We start from the raw sequence: 24,368 nt of genomic DNA, 5'->3' as shown, positions 1-24,368 counted from the left end.
TTATTGAAATGTTAATTTTACATCTGTTGAATTAAGTAAAATTAGGGCATTTTCCTTTATTTTTATGTTTTCTATTTAATTTTCTAGCAATTCATCTTTATTTTCTTTTATTAAAGTGTTGGTCTATAACAAACCTCACAGCAGGTAGTTTGAAAGCACTGGATTAGAATGTTTTAGACCTGGAATGTGCCTAAACTGAGTATATTTTTTTCATTGCCAGCACTTATCTTACTTAGCCTGACTTGGATAGAATTTATATAGAGGTGTTTTATCAACATCTCTTTGGGTCATGAGCCAGAAAAGGTTCTGGGAAAGCTAATCTGGGTCTAAATCCATTTTATTTTATTTCTTACCTGAGCGTATCTACCAGTCGTCTTGCAATGCGCTTTCTTCTCTTAAATCTGAAGACCCAGATCCTACTTATTCCACAGACTGCAGGTACTGGTACATTTGAACATTGCCAAGCCCTATGACATTCTTTAGAGCTTGGGGATTCTGGACTAGTTGGTTCAGACAGGACACGGAAGGCCTGTAATGATATATCAAAGCATCTAGAATTAATATAGTTTAGTTCACATTTCTTTTTAAAAAACCATTCCTTAAACAAAACTTGAGAACAGAATTATCCTTCCTATACCTTCACCAAAAATGTTAAAATTTGTTCATATTTATGGAATACTTGTTCTTTTAGCCACACAATGCTTGAAAAAACTACTAGTGGTATTGAGCTATTCCTAACATGCCAGTGTATTACACACCATTATGAAATTTCTTTTATTAAAAAAAAAAAAAAAGTAAAAATATCCAACTCTGACTTTTAGTACATAAAATACATACACTTCTCTCATTCTCTCCAGCCTAAACTGTATATATGATATTTTTAAAAACTGGTAACACAAAGGAGATTTTTACATGTTAACTATGAAATTTGGTTGGCAGCTAAGGTTCATTTTTTTAAAAAAATATTTTTATTGATTTCAGAGAGAAAAGGGGAGGGAAATAGAAACATTGACCAGCTGTCTCCTGCATGCCACCTACTGGGGATGGAGCCCACAACCCCGGGCATGTGCCCTGACCAGGAATTGAACCATGACCTCTTGGTTCATAGGTTGATGCTCAACCACTGAACCACACCAGCTGGGTGGCACGTAAGGTTTTTTAAGAAAACTTTGTATTTTGAAATAATTATAGATTCACAGGAAGTTGAAAACTAGGACAGTTTTCCCCAAGGAAACTGTTCCATAACTATGATACAATCCCAAAAGCAAGAAAACATGGGTATAATATATGTATATACTTTCATGACCATTCACTACTTTCTATCATTATTCATTTAACCATCACCACACTCAAAATACAGGTATTGCATCATCACAAATTCTCCCTGTTGCTACCTCTTTATAACCATACCCAGCTTTTCCCTCCACCAGAAAGTATAAGATAAATTTATGTCAGTTTCATTTAAAATGTATTGAGATAAGTATTTTTAAAAGGAAGGAGACATAAGTGTGCAATATGATACAGTCAGGTAAGAACACATTTCAACTATAAATCTCTAGCTAAAGAAGAACAAAGTAGGTGGGATCTCAATACCAGATATCAAACTGTATTACAAAGCCACTATACTTAAAACAGCTTGGTACTGGAACAAGAACAGTCATATAGATCAATGGAATAGAATAGAGAACCCAGAAATCGACCCAAACCACTATGCCCAATTAATATTCGACAAAGGAGGCAAGAGCATGCAATGGAATCAAGACAGTCTCTTCAATAAATGGTGTTGGGAAAATTGGACAGATACATGCAAAAGGATGAAACTAGACCACCAACTTACACCATACACAAAAATAAACTCAAAATGGATAAAAGACTTAAACGTAAGACAGGAAACCATAAAAATACTAGAGGAATCCACAGGCAGCAAAGTCGCAAACATATGCCGACGGAATTTCTTCTCTGATAATGCTCCTAGGGAAATGGAAACTAAAGAGAAAATAAACAAATGGGTCTACATCAAAATAAAAAGCTTTTGCACAGCAAAGGAAACCATCAACAAAACAACAAGAAGACCCACTGCATGGGAGAACATATTTGCCAATGATATCACCGATAAGGGTTTAATCTCCAACATTTACAGGGAATTCATGCAACTTAACAATAGAAAGATAAACAATCCAATCAAAAAATGGGCAACGGACCTAGATAGACACTTTTCGAAAGAGGACATGCAGAAGGCCGAAAGACATATGAAAACATGCTCAAAGTCACTAATTATACGAGAGATGCAAATCAAAACAACAATGCGGTATCATCTCACACCTGTCAGAATGGCTATCATCAACAAATCCACAAACAACAAGTGCTGGAGAGGATGTGGAGAAAAAGGAACCCTTCTGCACTGCTGGTGGGAATGCAGACTGGTGCAGCCACTGTGGAGAACAAACAGTATGGAGTTTCCTCAAAAAGTTAAAAATGGAACTCCCATTTGACCCAGTGATCCCACTTGTAGGAATATATCCCAAGAAGCCAGAAACACCAATCAGAAAGGATATATGCATCCCTATGTTCATAGCAGCACAATTCACCATAGGTAAGATCTGGAAACAGCCTAAGTGCCCATCAACAGATGAGTGGATTAAAAAACTGTGGTACATCTACACAATGGAATACTATGCTGTTATAAAAAAGAAGGAACCTTTACCATTTGCAACAGCATGGATGGAACTGGAGAGCATTATGCTAAACGAAATAAGCCAGTCAGAGAAAGATAAGTATCACATGATCTCACTCATTTGTGGAATATAGAGAACAACATAGACTGATGAACAGGGACAGATCCAAAGACAGAGAAACAGAGATCAGACTATTAATTCCTAGAGGGAAAGTAGGGGAGGGAGGGGGCAAGGGGAAGAGATCAACCAAAGGACTTGTATGCATGCATATAAGCCAAACCAATGGACATGGACAATAGGGGGATGAGAGCATTAAGTGGGGGGGGGGGGGAATGACGGGGGGGGGGACACATTTGTAATACCTTAACTAATAGAGTTTAAAAAAATAAATAAATAAATCTCTAGCTAAAGATTACCCTGTAAGCTCCTTATAGGCAAAAACTACTCTCTCTATTCTATATAACTAGAGGCCCAATGCACAAAGATTTGTGCAGGAATGGGCCTTACTTCCCCTGGCTGTTGGCACCACCTTTGCTCTGGCCCGGAGCCGCCTTTCCGCCTTCCCACACTGCCCAGAGTCCTGGAGCAGCTGGGGCAGTGCAGGACGCCTGCGTTATCGCCAGGCTGCTCAGCACCTGCGTATGCAAATTAACCCATCTTTGTTGGGTTAATTTGCATACTCACTCCCGATTGGCTGGTGGGCATTGCAAAGGCACCATCAATTTGCATCTTTCTCTTTTATTAGTGTAGATAAAAGGGTAATATGCAAATTGACCAAACAGCGGAACAACCGGTCGCTATACACGCCCTGACCACCAGGGGGCAGATGCTCAATGCAGGAGCTGCCCTCAGCCTGTAGGTCCTGATTGCCCGATGGGGGCCTGCCAGCCAACCTCTCGGTTCCTTCCCCTGGCTGGCAGGTTCTGATCGCCTGCCGGCAGTTGGGGAAGATGGCCCTGATCACAGGCCAGGCCTAGGGACTGTACCCATGCACAGATTTTGTGCACTAGGCCTCTAGTTATAGAATAAGGGTTGACAACTTTTTCCTGTGAGGGGCCAAATTATATTTTAGGCTCTTTGCATCCATTCTACCCTGCCATTGTAGCAAAAAAGCAACCACAGATAATATAGAAATGAATGAGCATGGTTATGTCCCAATAAAACTTTATTTATAAAAGTAGGTGGCAGCCATATTTGGCCTACAGGCAAGTTTACCAACACCTTTTCTAGAACATTGCTAATTAGTACCTAAAATAGATTCTAGTTAAGGGACAAATCATGACTTTTGCAATAAGCCAATATTCAATAACTGGGCTCTGAATAACCATAGTTTAAAGACCGGGTAAAGAAATGACTATATGAACATAAGATTGACTTACCCTGTTTATATAGAGCAAAAAGTCAAATATTAACAGAAATAAATAACTTTAATTATTCATATGGTCAAAAATCTTTTAGTAGGAAAAAATGTTATTTATGGTAGTAGTCTTAAAATGCTTGAGACTTATTGAGGCTTTTCCTAACTACTTTATTTTGGTCACAAATTATGCCAATAATTTCAAAGACTTATAACATACCTGTTGGATGGGCTCTGCAATTAAACACCCAACTACTTTCTTTTCATCAGATATAAAGAGAAATGTTTTGGTTTTGTTTGGACATCTGGGAACAACTTGCTGAAAGCCCAACTCATTATCAACAAGTTCTTGCACTTCTTCTGCCTAATGACATAAAAAATCAAAAGAGGTGAATATGTTTCAAAAATTATAATTGAAACTATATGTAATCATATATACAAAATTTATGATTACTATTATTTTAGCCTATTTTATCTCTATTTCCTAAATTTACAAACCACCCCACCCTCCCCCGCCAGTCATTTCATTATTGATGCATGTATCTGCCACTTTGGAAACAACAGGTTTCTAAGAACCTATTTTAAAGATCACTTTCAGGGGAAAGAAATCCAGACTCCTGGGAGGAAGAAAAAGTAGGAAGTGCCAAAACAGATTTTGTTTCAGTTTTATTCATTGTTCACTGAGGCTTAACATCTAGCCCAAGAAACAGAGGCAAAACTAACATAAGAAACAGACTCTGGGGCCATTCTTCTCTCAATAAGTTTATGTTTTTCACAAGTGGAAGATAAAGGTAAAGTTGTCTTTTTTTGTTGTTAGTCCTCACCCGAGGATATTTTTCCATTGATTTTTAGAGAGTGGAAGGGAGGAGGCAAGCCAGAGAGAAATATCGATGTGTCATCCATTGGTTGCCTCCGCACTCACCCTGACAAGGGCCAGGGATGAGCCTGCAACCGAGTTATGTGCCCTTGACTGGACTCAAACACAGGACCCTTCAATCTGCGGGCTGACATAATATCCACTGAGTCAAACCGGTTAGGGCTAATGCTATTGTCTTTAATCTCCAACTGCCATTCCCTTACTTGTAATTCTGAGGCTAGTTTTGTATGAACTAGTATGAAAATCATCCTTACATGTGTACCAAAGTGGATTATCTAACAATAAAAGTAGTTCATACTTCAACATATGTGATTTCTTGGTGGGGGAAACGGAGGAAATGGGAGAACAATTAAAAAGCTAATGTTCCATACCTTTCTGATAGCATAACTTGGATCATGTGGCAGGACCAACACAATTTTCCCATCCCAAAACTCTGCTACTACGCGCTCTCTTTTCCAGCCCTGGAGAAGACAAAAAGAAGAGTAAATGATATTTTAAAAGAAAGAAAATATCTAACAAAAAAAAAGGGGGAAGGGAAATAAAAGATGCCCCAAACAAAGTGCTTGTTCTCAAGGGGCTGACATCCTACTGGGAGATATGTATATACATAATCTATTATGAAACAAGGCAAAGTCAAATAAGTGCTCCTCATAGGAATGTGTAGGATCCATCATACCTACTAACTTGGAAAAGAATAAATTATTAGGAGTGGGAAAGTGGGGGAGGGGTAGGATAATAAACCAGGCTAAAAATATTATGAAGGTATGAACTACCGCAATAAAAACCGGGGGTGGAGGGGGGTGGAGGGAAGGATGATTTGAGTAGCAGGATCAATCATAAAGATAAGGCCCAAAATAGGATGTATTTGGACTAGAAAGTTGCTTGATTGCTTGATAAAGAAACTTCTCTCAGAAAAGAAAAATCCTGGATAAGTCATAAAAAAGCTGTTTTCTAAGGTTATCTATAAAGAAGAAACTAAAATGGTGGTGGTGGTGGTGGTGGGGAGTGGGACGACAATCCTCAAGTCTTTTGATTTTGTTGACTGTTCAGCCCTGTTCAGAAAGCTAGATATAAGAATACAGGGTATTCACTTAACCTAGAACAATATTTCTCTTATAGTAGGATAGTTAAAAATGGCACTTTTTTTTTTAAAAAAAGTTAACTTTTAAATACTGTCAGCCTCAAATATTAAGAACAACAAAACTGCAGTTGATGATGAAATATTTATGGATATACAGATGTTTCAATATTTAAGCAAAAAAAAAAAATATATATATATATATATATATATTTTAAAGCACTTTTACTTTTACAACAAATTGAAAGACTATTTTTTTACTTACTGTGTATTTGATTCCCTCCAGAAATCTGTGGTGATGCCGAACATGCTGCAGTTCATCTTCAGGGTTGGAGGCAGTATAGATCATGCCACAAGACTTGCACATGGTGGCTCCAAAATGTTTCTGACCTGCGTCCTGTTAATGAAGGGGGAGGCCACATCTAAACATACTACAAATAGACCTACGTTTAATACATGTAATCACTCATTCAATTTTTCCCTTATTTTTCTTTTATGCTTGCACAAGTAAAATACTAAGTGAAAGTTTGGTTATAATATCCTCCTCACTTCCACCAAACAAAATGAAAAAAACCTTAAAATGCAATCTATATATATATATAACCCTAATATGCAAATAGAGCAAATGGCGGAACAGAAAAATCGGTCACTATGATGTGCACTGACCACCGGGGGGCGCATGTGGAACATGGTGGGCAGCAGCAGCAGGCGGCAGAGCTCAGAACATGGCGGGTGTCGGCCATGGTGGGATGGTGGATCAAGTGAGCGGGGTCGCCAAACCAAGGCGGGGCGCTGGTCGCTGTCATCAAGGCGAGCCTGGCGCCGGCCCTGATTGCTTGGTGCCATCAGCGGGTGTGAGCAACGGCTGCTGGCCCCGATTGCCCCTTAGGGCTTCTCCACCACCGCCTGCTCCTGAGGGGCGATCGGGGCCAGCAGCCGCCACTTGCACCCGCTGATGGCGCTGATCCCAATTGCTCTCTGCGCTGTCAGAGGGTGTGAGCGGAGGGGGCTGCTGGCAGACGGGACCAGGGGCTGTGGTGGGAGGTCAAGGCCAGGGCGCAGAGGATGGGCCAAGACCTGCCCTTGTGCCTACCACAGCCTCACCACCCACAGTTCCTTTCAAGGTGCACAAATATGTGCACTGGGCTGTAGTAAATTAATAAAAGAAATGGAATTATCTATTGGAATGGACAGTGTGAAAAAAAAAAAAATCTCCCGGCTGGCGTGGCTCAGTGGTTGAGCATCAACCTATGAACCAGGAGATCACGGTTCGATTCCTGGTCAGGGTATATGCCTGGAATGCAGGCTTGAACACTAGTGCGGGGTGTGCAGGAGGCAGATGATCAATGATTCTCTCTCATCATTGATGTTTCTCTCTCTCCCTCCCATTTCCTTCCTCTCTGAAGTCAATAAAAATATATATATTTTTTAAAATCAAGATTCAAATGAAAGAAAAAAAAGAATTAAAAAAACTCAAGATTCTTTAGCTAGATAGATCCATAGTTCTAAGAAGTAAAAGATTGAATCATAAAATTTATAGCTAAGATGAATGGAAACTTCTTTATTAAGCTCTTAAATAGGGACCTAAAAGCCTTATTTCAAAGAGGAAGGGCAAAAATTTTAGGACTTCTATATTCATTATGTATTTTTTTCCTTAAGTGTTTAGGAATATAAAAATCCTTTGCCCCAGGAGTTGATAAAAAATAAATATAATACATAATAGTTAAGGGAAAGCATAGATAAATTAACAAATATATATAGGGAAGTCAGGAATATTCAATGTCATGGCTCATTAATGAATCTGCATTCTATCTAATAAGGCTTTGCTTAATGCTACTGAAAATACTAGGTTCTGAAAAGTCTAATACAGGACCTGGCAAACTTTTTTGCAAAGAATCAGATAGTAAATATTTTATGCTTTACAAAGCACACATGATTTGTCACATATTCTTTTCCTTTCCCCAACCTTTTAAAAATGTAAAAGCCATTTTAAAGACCATGGTCCAGATTTGGCCCATGGTCACAATTTGCCAAACCCAGGTCTAATACAATGTAGCTATTTTCATTAAATCTTTTGCTCAACAACTATAATCTTCCTAATCTGAAGACAACTCATTCATCAGCATTCTGCTAAATTACTAGCTTCGCCCAACACTATCAATTTGAAAATATACTTGACTAGCTTTAAGTGCTGCCACTGCAACAAAGCTGGCATTTACAAACTCAGAATATCTATAACCCATATTAACTATGCTAAGACAACAGGTTCTATATGTGAGAGCAACGTACAGGAGGGGTTTTGTTTTGAATCTACTCACAATGATGAGCTGGTTTTTCGTTTCTTTGTTTACATCTCTGGCATTAATACTTTTCTGTGTATTGGTCTGTTTCAAAAAGTTAGGTGTGATGGATGCCACAGAAGACTGTTCTCCAACTAGAGATCTTAAAATAGAAAGTTGATAAACATTATTTAATCTGCAGAGCACTGACAATTTTTAGTGCTTTTTATAGACAATAACTTGATAAAGTAATAATATCAGAAACAATGAGAAACCTCAGAACCACTCAGAGAGGATTGGTAATTTACTCAGGGTAAAGTAACTAGTAATGGTGGGAACTCAAATCCTCATCTTATAACTACAAACACAAGGGACTTTCATCTATTGTATCAGATGCACATATGCAGGATCCCTTAGTAACTTGATTTCACTTGTAAAAACTAATCTTTTGTTTGCTTTATCAAGCCTTAGGATATTTCATCATGTAGGCCTATAGAAATTCCTGGAATACCACACAAATAAGTACGCTCTAATATTAAAGCTTACAGGTAGGTCCACAGGAAGTTAGCCACCAGCATATAAACATCTTTTTACTTGGGCAGTGGTTGAGGCGAATACATGCACTTGTTCTCAAATTCCTAGATGTTGAGGAAACTTTTTCCCATTAGGAAACAATGTTAGAGGTTGCAGGTTGAAGCCCCTGCCCCAGGCTAAAGTCAGCTAGCAGATATGTTTTGAATGACTCCCATGGTGTTGAAAGCTTTGGATGAGCTACCAGTATTTTAAAAATCTAGAGATTTCACTTAAAAATATATATTTCTAACATTGTAAGAGACACTATAAGATCTCTCTCTAGACCTCTATTTCTTCAAAAAACCTATTATCAATCTACGCAGCACATGCTCTTTTAGATGGGCATGCATTCTCCAGTTGGCTCCAGTCTCCACCCAGCCTGGCTGGCTCTGCAGGCATTTGAGTTGGTAACCCTTGCCTTAGAGTAGAGGTAAGAGAAAATAGGCAAGGAAACAAACCAAGTGCCTAAAGCAAGAGATTCAAACAGAAAAAAACCTGATAAGGAAACACTGAGGAAAAAAAAATGTCTAATGCTTTAAGCTAAGCCAAACTGTTCTTATGATCACTGTATTAGAATGGCTTTCACAGTGACTTCACAAACCTATTGTAAGAATTATATTTTACATCATGACCAATAGACACACAACTAAAAAAATGTTTCACTAAGCACACTATATGAGGATGCATTATTCCACTTAAATGCTGGATATAATGCCCTTAAACTATTTGACAAGCTATTAATGGTAAATACCTGTATACAGAAAACACTCAGCTAGGCTGTTGACACCCTCTTCTTTATGCAACCTTGGCTAAGGTGACTCAGTGTTTCCCATCCCAGCATGCACAGCTGCAATCTCTTCTATCTTAGCAATTTTAACACTTTATTATATGTGCTCATTTAAATGCCTATCCTCCTGTTATCGTAGCAGGACCATGTACTATTTATCTTCACAGCTCTAAAAACTCAGTATAGTTCAATATCACATAGTACTCTGTAAGTGTTCACCAAATAAAAGAATAAACAAACAAAAAATGAATGTGAAACTGTGAACCAGAGAATCTGTAGTCTACCTAAAGTAATAGATTAAACCCCAAGAAATTGATGATATTTGACCTTTTGGGTCCTACATAAAGAGCTATTTCAAATGACTCAACCAATAGTATCCTAATATCTCCCTATGCCAGATTAAATTAGTTTACACACCTTTATCAGCTAATTGTGATAGATTTCAACGCTTAAGAAATAGTCACGAAGGAAGACATAGTTGAGAAAAGGGAAAGATGAAAAAAAATAGGACTATGGCCTTGGAAGAGGGAAAGCTGTCCACCCAACCCAATCTCTCAGGTGATTTAAGGTGAGGACCCCCTAAGAATAGGAGAACTTAGCTAGGAAGTGCCTTTCTTAATACCTGTAGTTATTTATCATCAAATGGAAAGAGAAGTACCAAAGCTTCTTAGCAAGATGTTCAGACCATAACAAACTTCTTTTCTAGCACTTTCCACCTACTATGCTCACATCTATCCATGCCTCCCCACATCCCACTCTTGGCTTTGACCAGTAGAGGGGTAGCTTCAGCTGGAATTTATCAAGCTGTTGCAAATTACTTACTCCTCTTGCCTGAGTTTCTCATCTATAAAATTGGGATAATAATGGTACCTACATCATAAGGTTGTAAATGCTCATTAAACATTAACCATTACTAATATAGTATCACCCAGGGAAGGCAATACAGCCTAATGGACTTTGATTCAGATGTGGATTCTAGTCCTGGCTCTGCCACCTAATAGCTGTGTAACTGTGGCTGAATGACTAAGTTTCCTCAGCTAAAAATGGAATTGATAATGCTATCTTCCTTCTAGGTTGTTGTGAGGACTAAGTGAGATAATGGATATAAACTGCTTATTATGGGCCAGGTTATACATAAAAGTGTTAGCAATTATAAAGACCTTTCTCTTCTCTCAAGCTCATAAAAATCTTTTTTCTTCTCTCAACTAGGTTCTTAGGAAGTTTCTATGAAAAGATATGATTTCATCTTCTATCCTTAATTTCTCCATAGTGGAAAAGGAAAAATTGCTCTCCAAATTAAATAGTACAAGAAAAAATAAAGATCCATAGAACTCATCTCTATATATAAAAGCCAAGCGACTGGAACAACAGAACAACTGGAAGGACTAGTTGCTATGACACACACTGTGGCGGCCAACCAGCCTGGGGAGGGCCGGTCTGACTCCACCCATGCATGAATTTGTGCACCAGGCCTTTAGTAATTGAATAATCATAGAACATTAAAATAAAAACAATTCCTACCTTTTTGTATTGACTGAAGACGCACTGAAGATGGGATAGACAAAGGATTCAGACGAAACTGGTAGAAGGAAAAGTTGACAATAATTTGTATTACAAAATAAACGCAAAGCTTTATATCTTAAGATTTTAAAGGCTTATAAAACCAAAATACTCACATTACTTAAAATTAAGATGTAAGAGCAATCAAGACAGTATGATATTGGCAAAAAGATAGACAAATAGATCAATGGAACAAAATAGAAAGCCTAAAAACGGACCTATGCAAATAAAATCAACTGATTTCTTACAAAAAGACAAAGGTACTTTAATGGAGAAAGGATTGTCAACAAATGCTGGAACAACTGAACATCCATATGCAAAAGAATGACTATACTTACATATACTAGTATACCCATGCTCAAAATGGATCACATATTTAAATGTAAAATGTGAAACTATAAAACTTCTAGAAGAAAACATGAGAAAAATCTGCATGAACCTGGGTTTAGTGCTAAGTTTTTACACAAAAACACAATAGATGAAAGAAAAATTAAGTTGGAATTTATAAAATTTAAACATTTGCTTGGCAAAAAATTATTTAAGAAAATGAAAAGACAAGCCACAGACTGGAAGAAAATCCTATTTCTGATCAAGGACTTGTATCCAGAATACAGAAAAAACCTTTTACAACTCAACAATAAGAAAATAGTCCAATTCAAAATGGAAAAGATCTGAATAGACAGTTCAACAAAGCTATACATGGGAAATAAACACAAAAAAATTTTATACCTACTGTAAATAGAAAGCCATTATTTTTCTGTTACATGTTCCATTGTATCAATGATAACACAATCCTGGTAAAACATAATGCATACTAAATACTTAGCACTGCCTGGTACATATTCAGCACCCAGTAATATTAGCTATTAACAATATGAACAATCATTATATACAAATATTTATAGAAATAGGTATTTATAAAATTATATCCTATATAATAAAAGCCTAATATGCTAAGTGTCTGACCATTCCACCATTCGACCAGTCACTATGATGCACACTGACCAACAGGGGATAGACATTCCGACTGGTAGGTTAGCTTGCTGCTGGGGACCAGCTGATCGGGACTGGGCGTGACGGCCAGACACACCCTGGAGCTCTCCAGCGGTCCTTCCCTGGCCCTGATCATGAACAGGTGGGGTCCCTCAGCCTGGCCTGCACTCTCTCGCAATCCGAAATCCCTCCGGGGATGTTGGAGAGCTGGTTTCAGCCCAATCCCCACAGGCCAGGCTGAGGGACCCCACCGGTGCAAGAATCCGAGCATTGGGCCTAAAGCTTATATATAAATAAAATTAGATCTTTATAAGGGTTATTGTTCTAGATCAGCCGTGGGCAAACTACAGCCCGAGGGCCGGATCCGGCCCGTTTGAAATGAATAAAACTAAAAAAAAAAAAAAAAAAGACCGTACCCTTTTATGTAATGATGTTTACTTTGAATTTATATTAGTTCACACAAACACTCCATCCATGCTTTTGTTCCGGCCCTCCGGTCCAGTTTAAGAACCCATTGTGGCCCTCGAGTCAAAAAGTTTGCCCACCCCTATTCTAGATTATGCTTTTAGTTTTTATATTTTTTTTTGTTTTCTTCCTATGAGCTAGTTTCTCACCATATATAGTCAGTATGTCTACTCCTAGAATTTAATTCCCCAATTTTATAAATATAACCAATGAAGTAAAGTTATCAAGAATCTATAGAGGAGAACCAAGATGGCGGCATAGGTTAACGCCGGAGTTTGCTGCCTTGAACAACTACTTCAAAAGTGAAACTAAAAGACGAACGGACATCACCCAGAACCACAGGAACGCTGGCTGAGTGGAAGTCCTACAACTAGGAGGAAAAAGAAACGCATACGGACACTCAGAGGAGGCGCAGTGCTGAAGTCAAATTCTGAGGTGCGGAGTGCGCGGAGCGGGCTGGCGGCAGAGGGCGCGGTTGGCGTTTTCAATCGGGAGGGAGTCGCAGACTCTGAGCTCCAGATACGGGCGAGTCTTTAGGGACCCAGACTCAAACGGGAGAAGCGGGACTGGCTGGCTTCGGTCAGAGCGAGTGCAGCTTTCTCTCTGAGTTTTGCAGCAGTTGCTGGGACTCAGAGAGGCAGAGCCCCTGGGGACAGGACTGAGAGCCGTCATAACTGCTCTCTCCGGCCCACCCTGTTGATCCTGTGCGACCCGCCCCGCCCAAGCCCTGCACAGAGGCATTTGCCGGATAGCCTCAGGCAAAGGCTAGATTAGCACCTCCCTAGAGGACAGAAGTTCTCTCACTGTAGACACAGCTGATTCTCACAGCCACTTGGCCTGGAGGTCAAACCCTCCCTGGTATTAGCGACACCAATCAAGGCTTAACTACAAGACTGCACACAAAGACCACTAGGGGGTGCACCAAGAAAGCATAACAAAATGCGGAGACAAAGAAACAGGACAAAAGGTCTCTCAAGGACTGTCTAGAAGCCGCCGATAAACTTAATGAGATCTACAAGAAAACTAATGAGATCCTCCATGTTATGCTGGGGAACCAAATAGAAATTAAGCATACATGGACTGAAATAACGAATATTATACAGACTCCCGACAGCAGACCAGAGGAGCGCAAGAATCAAGTCAATGATTTGAAATTCGAGGAAGCAAAAACACCCAACCGGAGGGGCGGAATGAAAAAAGAATCCAAAAATGTGAGGATAGTGTAAGGAGCCTCTGGGACAGCTTCTAGCGTACCAACATCAGAATTATAGGGGTGCCAGAAGATGAGAGAGAGACCAAGATATTGAAAACCTATTTGAAGAAATAATGACAGAAAACTTCCCCCACCTGGTGAAAGAAATGGACTTACAGGTCCAAGAAGCGCGGAGAACCCCAAACAAAAGGAATCCAAAGAGGACCACACCAAGACATATCATAATTAAAATACCAAGAGCAAAAGACAAAGAGAGAATCTTAAGAGCAGCAAGAGAAAGAAACTCAGTTACCTACAAGGGAGTACCCATACGACTGTCAGCTGATTTCTCAACAGAAACTTTGCAGGCCAGAAGGGAGTGGCAAGAAATATTCAAAGTGATGAACACCAAGAACCTACAACCAAGATTACTTTATCCAGCAAAGCTATCATTCAGAATTGAAGGTCAGATAAAGAGCTTCACAGATAAGGAAAAGCTAAAGGAGTTCATCACCACCAAACCAGGATTATATGAAATGCTGAAAGGTATCCTTTAAGAAGAAGAAGAAAAAGGTAAAGATACAAATTATGAACAACAAATATGCATCTATCAACAAGTGAATCTAAGAATCAAGTGAATAAATAATCTGATGAACAGAATGAACTGTTGATTATAATAGAATCAGGGACATAGAAAGGGAATGGACTGACTCTTCTTGGGGGGGAAAGGGGTGTGGGAGATGCGAGAAGAGACTGGACAAAAATAGTGCACCTATGGATGAGGACAGTGGGTGGGGAGTGAGGGCGGAGGGTGGAGCAGGAACTGGGAGGAGGGAAGTTATGGGGGGAAAAAAGAGGAACAAATGTAATAATCTGAACAATAAAGATTTAATTTAAAAAAAAAGAATCTATAAATAGAATGTTAATTAACCTCTTTATAAATTCATAGTTTAGTAAACACTATTTAATTGAACAACGACACCATAAGTTAATAACAGAATTTCAGAATGAAGAGGAATTTACAAATTACGACTAACCCCTTACTTTAGAGATCTCTTCTCTAGATCACACAGTTAATTAGTGGCAGACCTAGACAAAATCTCAAGGTTCCTGATGCTCGATTCAGTGTCCTTTCCATGGCTTAGCAAATTCCACTTATATCTGGTCTTTGATCAAATCTATAACATAAATTGTTTTTAGTCTTTCCTATTATTTAATAGGGTAAAAGATAGGTAGGGTAGGTATGAAAACACCTAGCTCTAGGGTGTTTAAAGTAACTTGGCCACATCCCATAGACCAGGGGTGGTCAACCTTTTTGTGAGTGAGTGCCAAAACCAGCAAAATCTCTGACTCAAAATTCTTCTGCATGCCAACCCTAATTTTTTGAGAACATGTTACGCCTACTTGATATCTCTTAAGGTGTACATATGTGAAGAACCTTGAAGAAATAATAAAATTCATTTGAGCGACAAAAACACAGTATATGATGATGAAAAATACATTTATTTTTTAATGTATACATTATGTAAAATTATTTATCTAAGATGCACCTACACTGAATTTATCTGAAAAATAAAAAAGTTGATATTAAGAAAAAAATTGTAAATGGAAGATTATATGAGAGGGTTTCTCGTGCCAGCAAAAGTTACTGGCGTGCCATGTTTGGCACGTGTGCCAGGGGTTGCCCACCCCTGCCATAGACCAATTAAACATCAATATTTTGTCTTAAGTTCCAGTCTTAAGGCCTTCTTGTCTCCACCTTTTTAAAATGCACTGCATTAGAAAACAAAACAACAAACCCCCAAACAAAATGCACTGCATTGCTCATCACACAAAATAGTGTCACCAAAAAAACACAAAGATACAAATGCAAGCGCACATACTGATATATATATATAAAAAAACAAAACATTATTGTATATGATTTTATATTGATACATGTAATGAAGTATTATCATTAGTTAATACACTCATTTTGAGAAGAGACGTTTTCTCTTACCTGCCTTGTTTTCACTGTGAGAATCTCCTGAAGAAAAACACTTATTTTCTTCAGGTTTATACTCCCTTGAAGAAACTACTTCACTTGATGAATCCTGGACCTAATGAATAGGTAAAATTTAAGAAAACCTGTAATTCTTAATCATTTTCCACTTATTGAATGAATTCCAATAGATGTTTCTAAAACAAAATATCTAGTTTATTATGAATTACTTTATAACATGATTTTAAATTCTCAATTTTCATCCTACTTTAAGGAGAATTTCCTGTATACTTACTAAATGTACATAACCTTTTAAAAGGCAGTGTGGCCTGGGCCGGTGTGGCTCAGTTAGTTGAGCATCATTCCATGCACTGAGAGGTTGCTGGTTGGATTCCCAGTCAGAGCACATGCCCAGGTTGGGGGCATGCAGGAGGTAGCCAATTGATATTTTCTCTCTCAGTGATGTTTCTCTCTCTCCCTCTCTCTCTCTAAAATCAATTTAAAAACAAAAAAGTTAAAAGACAAGTCTGCAATTTGTCATCCTATCAAAAATGTATTATAATCCTGAAAAAGATGGCAGACTTAAGCTGATTGAACATCCTTTCTGTAATTGAACAAAAACAAAAATTAGTGAAAATGGCAAATTTCCCCAGTAGCCACCAAACTGGAAAGGGACCTTTTGTCATAAAGTTTAAAAACAGGCAGCAAATGAAAGAAAAAGAACTTTCTGGAGTAGTTGGGGAGGCTTCTAACTCCATTTTTTGGGCAGGTGCTGGGAAGTGGAAAAAGCAAATTAGAAAAAAATTCTGACAAATTTTACTAACACTATAGTTTGGTGAGACTTAGAAAATATATAGTTTGGGGAAAAGGAAAAATACTTTTGCTTGAAGTAGAACTGCTTTACAAGACCATAATATCACAGTAGAGATGGGACAATCCATCAGTTTGCCATTTTGTAGGGCTCCATAATGAGTTGGGGAAAGGTTTTAACCCAACAGGAAAAGCAGGATTCACCCCTAGCTAGTAGAAATGAATACTAGTAGTGGGTATTTAGCAAAATCCTGAGAGGAGAGCCTAGTTCCACAAATTTAAGATGCATAAAAGTGCAGCTTCTCGGACTGATGACAACTAGATAGAATCCAATATCCAGCCCCTTAAAATGATGCTCAGAAAATAAAGCAGAAAAGAGCATTCAGAGAATTTGCCATGTCACTCCACCAAACAGATACAGAGAATACTAACTAGGAGATGACTGGGTGCTCCACTTTGTTTTGCTGGATTGAGAATTAATTTTAGTTTGAACGGTCCCCCCAATTTTTAAAAATTTAGGCACTTTATATACAGTGAAGTGCACAGATATAAAGTATACAGTTTGATGAGTTTTGATAAACTTATATACCTATGTAACTTAAACTCAAAATCCCCATCAAGATATAGGTTTTTGGCCTGGCTGTTGTGGCTCAGTGGTTGAGCGTTGACCTATGAACCAAATCAGGGTGCCCGGGTTGTGGGCTTGATCCCCAAAAGGGTGTGTGCAGGAGGCAGCCAATCAATGATTCTCTCTCATCATTAATGTTTCTATCTCTTTCTTCCTCTCTAAAATCAATAAAAATATATTAAAAAAATATATATACACACATACCTATATATATTAGGCTAAACATTTTTTAAAAAAACTTTTTAATGTGGCCATAAAAAATTTTAAATTATATGCAGCTGGTATTTTATTTCTATCAGACAACACTAGTCTGGGCTAGCTGTGTTAAATTTATGAGCAAGATCAAAAAGCACAGAATGGCAACCATGAAAACATACTAAATAAAATAAACAAAAATCCAACTAGCTATATGTTAACAGTGACCATCCCCAAGAGATCATCTTCTGTGATCTCTAAATTTTCTAGAATCTAGTACTTTAAATAAGCTAAAACAAAAACCATATGCTCACACTCTGGAAACCTACTACATGAACTTTGTTATTTCTACTTTCTAAAAACACTATCAAATAAAAGATGTTAAGCTTCTCTGGACTTTAGTTTCATCATGAGGAAATTTAATAAAATGTATACCTTAATGCCAAGGAAATGTTGGTAGGCTTCCTTAAGCCCAAAAGGGAGAAATGTCCTCTTTCCATCCTGCCTCTAAATTCTTTAGTGATTAAACTATACTATTTGGTTTCATAAAAGCAGTCCTCCAGACTGCAAAGAAAATAACATTTTGTTCAATTATGTTACATATATAGTATGTATATTGAAGTTTTGTTATATGTATATAGTTTTGTTAGTGTTTAAAATGTTTAGTTTTTTTACCTTTATTAATTTCTCTTCGTTTTTCTTTCTTATACCCAGCAGCTCAATGTTCAGTTCCTTTTCTAGCAACAAGCACTTTGGCACTTGCCTTGTCTCGAAACTTTTTCTTTCATTGACAGTCTCTACATCAGAATCTTTAATCACTTCTGATTTATTCTCTTGGTTGAGTCCCAGTAATGGCTTGTTTTCCAGAGACAATTTTCTAAGAGAGGATTTTTTCCTAACAAAAAATGCTGCCCCACCCTGGAGTGTTACTTGTGGTTTGACTTTTTGGCTTAGAACTCGAGGAGCATTTAAATTATTTTCAGCTGAATAACAACTATTCTCCTTCTCTACAATTGGTTTGTAGGCCACTCGATTTTGCTTGGAATTTTTAGAATTCTTTGATACAGGCTTGTTGCACTTATAACTTGGTTGACACTTAGCAGTTAAACTCTTCTGTGGTTTTTTCTTCATCTTCTTGGAGCAGATTGGTTTTTCTTGCTTTTTTTCTGTCACACTGGGAAAAGATGTATCTTCATTATTAGTTTTTAGACAAATGGATCTACTCTCTTTTATCATCTTTCTCTCCAATGGATTGAGGTAACACTTACTAGTATTTTTGTTGTAAAAGGATACAGTAGACACACAAGATTTAAAAGGTGAACCTTGATTTGCTGATGGTAATCTATCTTTTTTAGTTGTTTTGAGCAGACTTGAAGTGAAATGGCCTTGTTGAGAGCAATGCACATTTTCTTCATTACTTTGGCAAATGTATTTTTTAGTAGGTGATGAAAATATATTTTCAGTAAAATCCAAAATTAATTTCTTTGATGGAATGTCAGATAATAGGCTATGAAAAAAAAAACAAGGCCCATTGATAAGAACTGTTATTTTGCTTCAATTTTTATGCCAATCTACTGCTAAGTAATAAACAATTCTACCCAATGGTCACACTACAAAACAATGCACCCTCTCCACCAAACATCCATTCACACACATTATTTATTAGTTTTAACAGTAGAATTCTCAAATTGTTTTTACTAAACAAAGCATTCAAATATTTTTCAAAAGACAGTGTTTGTGAAAACAGTTTACAAAGAAGCTTTGAGATAAGTGAGTGTTTTAAAACCTATTTCAAAGTCCTGGCCATATACAAATTATAGCCCATATACTTTGCTTGAGTGGCTATAAATCCCCTAAAATGATTAATTCTATGTAATTAGGGCCTGTTCTGTGGGGAGTAATTTATAAATGGTATGACATGTAGTAAGTACTAGATAGGATTGCTTATAAACAAGTATCTATTGTATGCAAAATGCTATGTTAAGTATTACATAAGAGAGTAGAAAGGAGCAAGATAATGAAAGATTTGACATACATTTCAAAGCGACAGAGAAACAGCTCTTTCTCTGATTCCCTGGCAAAAGCATTAAATAATCTTATATAATAAAAGGCTAATATGCAAATCGACCGAACAGTGGAATGACCGGTTGCTATGACACGCAGACCACCAGGGGGCAGATGCTCAATGCAGGAAATGCCCCCTGGTGGTCAGTGCGTTCCCACAGGGGGAGCATTGCTCAACCAGAAGCCCTGAGCCAGGCTCACAGCTGGCAAGCGCAGTGGCAGTGGCGGGAGACCCCCACCTCCATGGCAGTGCTAAGGATGTCCAACTGCTGGCTTAGGCCCACTCCCTGCAGAGAGCAGGCCTAAGCCGGTAGTTGGACATCCCCCAATGGCTCCTGACTGCAAGAGGGCACAGGCCAGGCTGAGGGACTCCTCGAGTGCCAAATTTTGTGCACCAGACCTCTCGTTAATTATAAAAGCTTACAGTATTTCCAGACTAGAATTAGAATATAAAATATTACTATAGCCACAAGGAGTAGGCCAGTGAAAGGATGGAAATTTTAAGAGAAGGTAAGAAAGCCCAAAGGTGAATTCTTCTTTTCAGAATTTCTACCCATAGGATGAGACTCACCTGTCACAGTTCAAAGAATTCTGCTTCCTTTTCCTTGGAGTAAAAGCTGACATCTTCTTACCTGAACCCCTAAAAGCAACAAGACAATTATATTTACCAAACTCATCCGATGTGCATAAAAACCAGTATACCGAAATTATATCTTAGAAGTCTGAAAAAACTTTCAGATGGGTAATGGTTCAGAGATCCAAGAACAGGATTATTTTTAAAGCGAATCACTTTAATAAAGATTTAAACTATATAAAAAAGGAAAGGAAAAACACTACATCACAGTAGCAATTCGAACAGGAAATACAAGCAGGGAAATGACCCTACCAGGAAGGAAGTATTTTTTATCCCATGTCAGGGCACACTTTCTCTTTTAATTAGCCTGATGAACTCATACCGAGTGTAAACACTTTTCATCTGGACCGCCTTCCTGCCGTTGCCCTCACCCCGCCCCTGCCACTGTTACCCGCAGATGCTGCCCTATGCTTCCACCGCATCGATGCTCCCTTGACATTCCATCTAACACGTCTTCTTGTTGATGTAACTGTTTCTCAATAGCCTGTACCCCCAATGACTCGTTTCCCATTTGCATCAGAGTCCAGCAAGAAAACGGGGGAAGCATAATCCTCTCCTATTTTACCAGCCGAGGATCCTTAACCAAGCCGCTTGTTCACTTTTTGTTTTATTCTTGTCACCATTTGTTGTTGTCAATCCCCACCCGAGGACATATTTTTTTAGAAAATGAAAGGGAGCTGGGGAGACAGAGAGAAACATCCAAGTGAGAGAGACACATCGCCTGTTGCCTCCCCAACACGCACCCACCGGGAGGGGACGAGCCAGCAACCAACACGCATGCCCTTGACCGGAACAGAACCCGAGACCTGAGCCCCTGCAGCACGCAGGCCGACGCTCTCAACAGCGAGCGAGCCGGCGAGGGCCGCAGTTTCCTTTTATAAAACACCCTGACCTTCTAAGGCGGCTGAAAATAAACAGTCATGCAACTTAACTCTCGAGCAGATGGCATGTTGCTCAGCGAAAGTTTCCTCTTGCCCTTCCTTCCGGAGCAGGTATATTTTTAAAAATGACACAAGCGTGATTTCAAAGTTAAACAGAAAGACCAGGGCCTCTGGGAACGAATGTCTAGCTGCGGCTTAAGGGAAGACCCCTGTAAGACTGAATGAGGAAAAGAATGCCTTTCGGGGCAAAAAGACAAGAAAACTCCGGCGGAGGGGAAGGCGGAAACCCGGTGACCTGGAAGTATGGCGAACCGGTTGGTGGCTTCGGTCTCGAGCCGCGACGCGCCAAGCACAGAGGAAAAGTGCTTTGACTCCTTGACATTCAGCCCCACCACGTCCTATAGAACCTCCAGTCCTCCGCGTTCCACCCCAGCCGCAGCCCTACGCGGCAATTACCTGCACCTCAGGGCTGCCGAGCTCTCCTCAGCCGAGCCAGATGCTCCGCCACTGTATTCAAATTGTCCCGCGCCAGGCAAGGCTGAAGCTGCTGCATTCTGATTCGCCGCTTCTCGGAGTTTCCAGAAGCTGACTCGGTGATTGGTCGTACTCTAGTTATTGCCCCACCCACTTAAAGGCGGTCTCCAAGATTCTCCCGCCCTTGGGAGGCGAAAGGCTCTCTTCTCCCCGAAAGCCACCCACAATCCCTTGCGGGCACGCCGGGTCCTACGCCTCAGGACTTGTTTAGGTGCATTCTGGGAATTGTAGTTTTTCCGTAAAATAAAGGCGCCCTTTTCAACATCCTTGGTGTTGTTTTTGTGAAGTAGCCTTTTCGATATTCTCGAGGCACTTATATTTCAAATTTGAAGCCTTAGCGTTAGTTAAATTTTTTTTATTAGTAATACGTTAGGTTTCTAGCAATTTTTTTTTTTTTTTTTTTACTTTTCAGGTTAAATTTAAAAAATTAAATCATGGCACTAATATCTGGTATGTGCCAGACATTCTTGCACGCTTTACGTGTTTTATTTACTCCACATCACAATCTATGAGATATGTATTATCATTCCCATTTTACAGAGGACCTGTAAACAATTACTATTTACAGGATATAACTAGGCTCTTGCTTTGGGGAGCTCAAATGTTCCTAACACAGCCATTAGTTGTTAGCTATTACTTTAATCTTTGTGTTACCAGCTCCTGGTACTGTCTCTGGAACATTTTTAGTTCTAAATAAATTTAACTTAAGAATGAAATAAGAGTAATAGCTTTACTGGAGTAAAATCATTACCAATTTATAGCAGGAAGTGATCTGAGGTTCACACGTTTGGAATTTGCTCCATCTCACAGGTAACAGTTGGTCAATTTTTAAAATATATATATTTTTATTGATTTCAGAGAGGAAGGGCAAGAGAGATATAAACATCATTGATGAGAGAAAATCATTGATTGGCAGCCTCCTGCACATCAAGTTGGCAACCCTGGCATGTGCCCTAACTGGGAATCAAACCCGGGACCCTTCAGTCTGCAGGCCAATATTCTATCCACCCAGTCAAACTGACCTGGGAAGTTGGTGGATCTTAAAGGCAGAACAGTCATAGTCCCAATCCAAGAGGCATATTGCCTATGGGGAATATTAACAACTCACTTGAATGATATATTCTAACCCTTCACCCCCATGAACGTATTTAACCCTAGCAAAATAATCTATGAATTAGCTGCTCCACTATATCATCTACATTTTGCAGGTGACGTAAGTGAAGCACAGACTATATCCAAAGGTGTGCCTTACAAGTGGTGGAGCTAGAATGACAATAGTGGAGGAATTTGGGTTCATTCAAAACTTAATGAACTAAGGAAGTGTCAAGTACCGCGATTGGTGGAGTGAACGCCCAGCTGTGAAGAAGGCAGTTTCTGTTCCTCTTGGAGCCCACGTGGGGTCGGGGGGTCGGGGTGGGGAAGTAGATAAAACCAATTGATAAGCCTCAGGACTTAATGGACCACTGGGTGAGGGCTCTGAAAATGAAGTCAGCTAATGACATTTTTCTTTTAAGATGGTGGCATTTCAAGAAGGTTGGGGGTCGGTAAAAGAGGGTGTAGGGGGGATACACAGTGATGGAGACTTGACTTGGGATGGTGCGCACACAGTACAATATACAGATGATGTATATTATACAATTATACACCTGAAACCCATATAATTTTATTAAACAGCGTGGCCCCAATACATTCAATTTAAAAGAAGAAGAAGAAGAAAAATAAAAGATGTCGTTTCCCGCTGTATTTCCCAACCACCAGTTGCCCTGGCACCATCCTCTGGGCCCGGAAGCACCCCAGCCCCGCCCAACGCCCTCCTCCGCGCCAGGATCAAAAATGGCGCCCCGAGCCTGCGTTATGACGCGACCCAACGTCCGCCGGAAGTGCGCGCAGAGGCTCCAGGGAACCGGTGGCCGCGGCGTCTGGTATCCGGAGCTTCGAGAACTGGGTGGTGCTGCTCCACGCTGGAGGCGCCGCGCCGCCGCGACCATGGTGTTCTACTTCACCAGCAGCGGTGAGTGGGCGCCGCGAGCTCCGGGGCCCCTGCTGCACGGGGTGTTCCCGAAGCCGGGACCCCCCGGCCGTCGTGGAGCTTGGACCTCGTTGGAAAGCGCCTCCTCCGCGTTGGCTGCCTCTGCCCGTGCCCTCCGTGTGGTCTGTTCATCCGTGTGGTCTCCCTCCGAGTGCCCCCTCCCCGGGGCCTGGGGGTCGCGGAGTGACTCCCCCTCACCGCATCCCCCTGCGGTCTTCTCACCCGGAGTGTTGCCGGAATGACCTCCCATCATTACCTGGAATTGGGGGCTTCTTTACACCTCATTTCAAGACCCACTACCACCATAAGGCACTTGCCAGCAACTCTGCCTTATGGCAAGTACGCCCTGACCTTCTAGGAAAGGGTTGCAGGGTCTGGGATACAACGGAGAGCAATGGAAAGACCCTAGGATGGTGATACAGCCTCTCGCTGGGCAGAACTGATGTCCCAGGCCTTGACAAGTGACCTATGATGATGTTTCTGATTTGTTGTTGGCATTCAGTGCTGTGTCTAGACTTCGCTTCTCGGCTTATGGGGTTCCCTCTGCTAAAATCAGTGCCCAGTTAACTACTTCACCCTTCAGACAGCTCTGGCTTACCTTTTTCAAATGCCTTTCCCGCCCCAGCTCCCACCCAGGCATTGCTTCGATCTACCTCCTCGGGGTCCCCCTTAGCCCTCCGTGTATGCCTTTGGCCTTGTACTTGGGGTATTAAACGCCGTCTGCTCAGCTAGAGTGTAAACGCCTGGAAGGCAGGGACAAGATCTCCCTCTCCTGT

At 39.9% G+C, this 24,368-nt stretch overlaps 2 protein-coding genes across 3 annotated transcripts in view; one reads left to right on the top strand and one right to left on the bottom strand.

The window, feature by feature from the left end:
• The window catches only part of ESCO2 (establishment of sister chromatid cohesion N-acetyltransferase 2), a 28,129-nt gene extending 6,579 nt beyond the window's left edge, over positions 1 to 21,550 (bottom strand). The window contains exons 1-10 of the mRNA XM_081091630.1: positions 21,486 to 21,550; positions 20,086 to 20,154; positions 18,126 to 18,957; positions 15,836 to 15,935; positions 11,148 to 11,205; positions 8,306 to 8,429; positions 6,253 to 6,384; positions 5,281 to 5,370; positions 4,253 to 4,396; positions 354 to 529 (exon numbers count right to left, since the gene is read on the bottom strand). Coding sequence (XP_080947756.1) covers positions 354 to 529; positions 4,253 to 4,396; positions 5,281 to 5,370; positions 6,253 to 6,384; positions 8,306 to 8,429; positions 11,148 to 11,205; positions 15,836 to 15,935; positions 18,126 to 18,957; positions 20,086 to 20,138 — 1,709 coding nt within the window. The 5' untranslated portion in view covers positions 20,139 to 20,154; positions 21,486 to 21,550. The remainder of the gene's footprint in view (positions 1 to 353; positions 530 to 4,252; positions 4,397 to 5,280; positions 5,371 to 6,252; positions 6,385 to 8,305; positions 8,430 to 11,147; positions 11,206 to 15,835; positions 15,936 to 18,125; positions 18,958 to 20,085; positions 20,155 to 21,485) is intronic.
• Positions 21,551 to 23,466: 1,916 nt separating this feature from the next.
• CCDC25 (coiled-coil domain containing 25) overlaps positions 23,467 to 24,368 on the top strand; it is a 42,359-nt gene continuing 41,457 nt past the window's right edge. Inside the window, exon 1 of one of the 2 annotated variants that reach the window (XM_081091628.1) lies at positions 23,467 to 23,574. In XM_081091628.1, the coding sequence (XP_080947754.1) occupies positions 23,550 to 23,574 (25 nt within the window). In that variant the 5' untranslated portion in view covers positions 23,467 to 23,549. The remainder of the gene's footprint in view (positions 23,575 to 24,368) is intronic. The other variant, XM_081091629.1, reaches the window with a different exon arrangement.

Source organism: Myotis nattereri (assembly GCF_964212035.1).
Source record: "Myotis nattereri genome assembly, chromosome: 5".
NCBI classification, from domain to species: domain Eukaryota; kingdom Metazoa; phylum Chordata; class Mammalia; order Chiroptera; family Vespertilionidae; genus Myotis; species Myotis nattereri.
The sequence above is the reverse complement of the archived record's forward strand: the minus strand, read 5'-3'. Positions and strand labels throughout refer to the sequence as shown.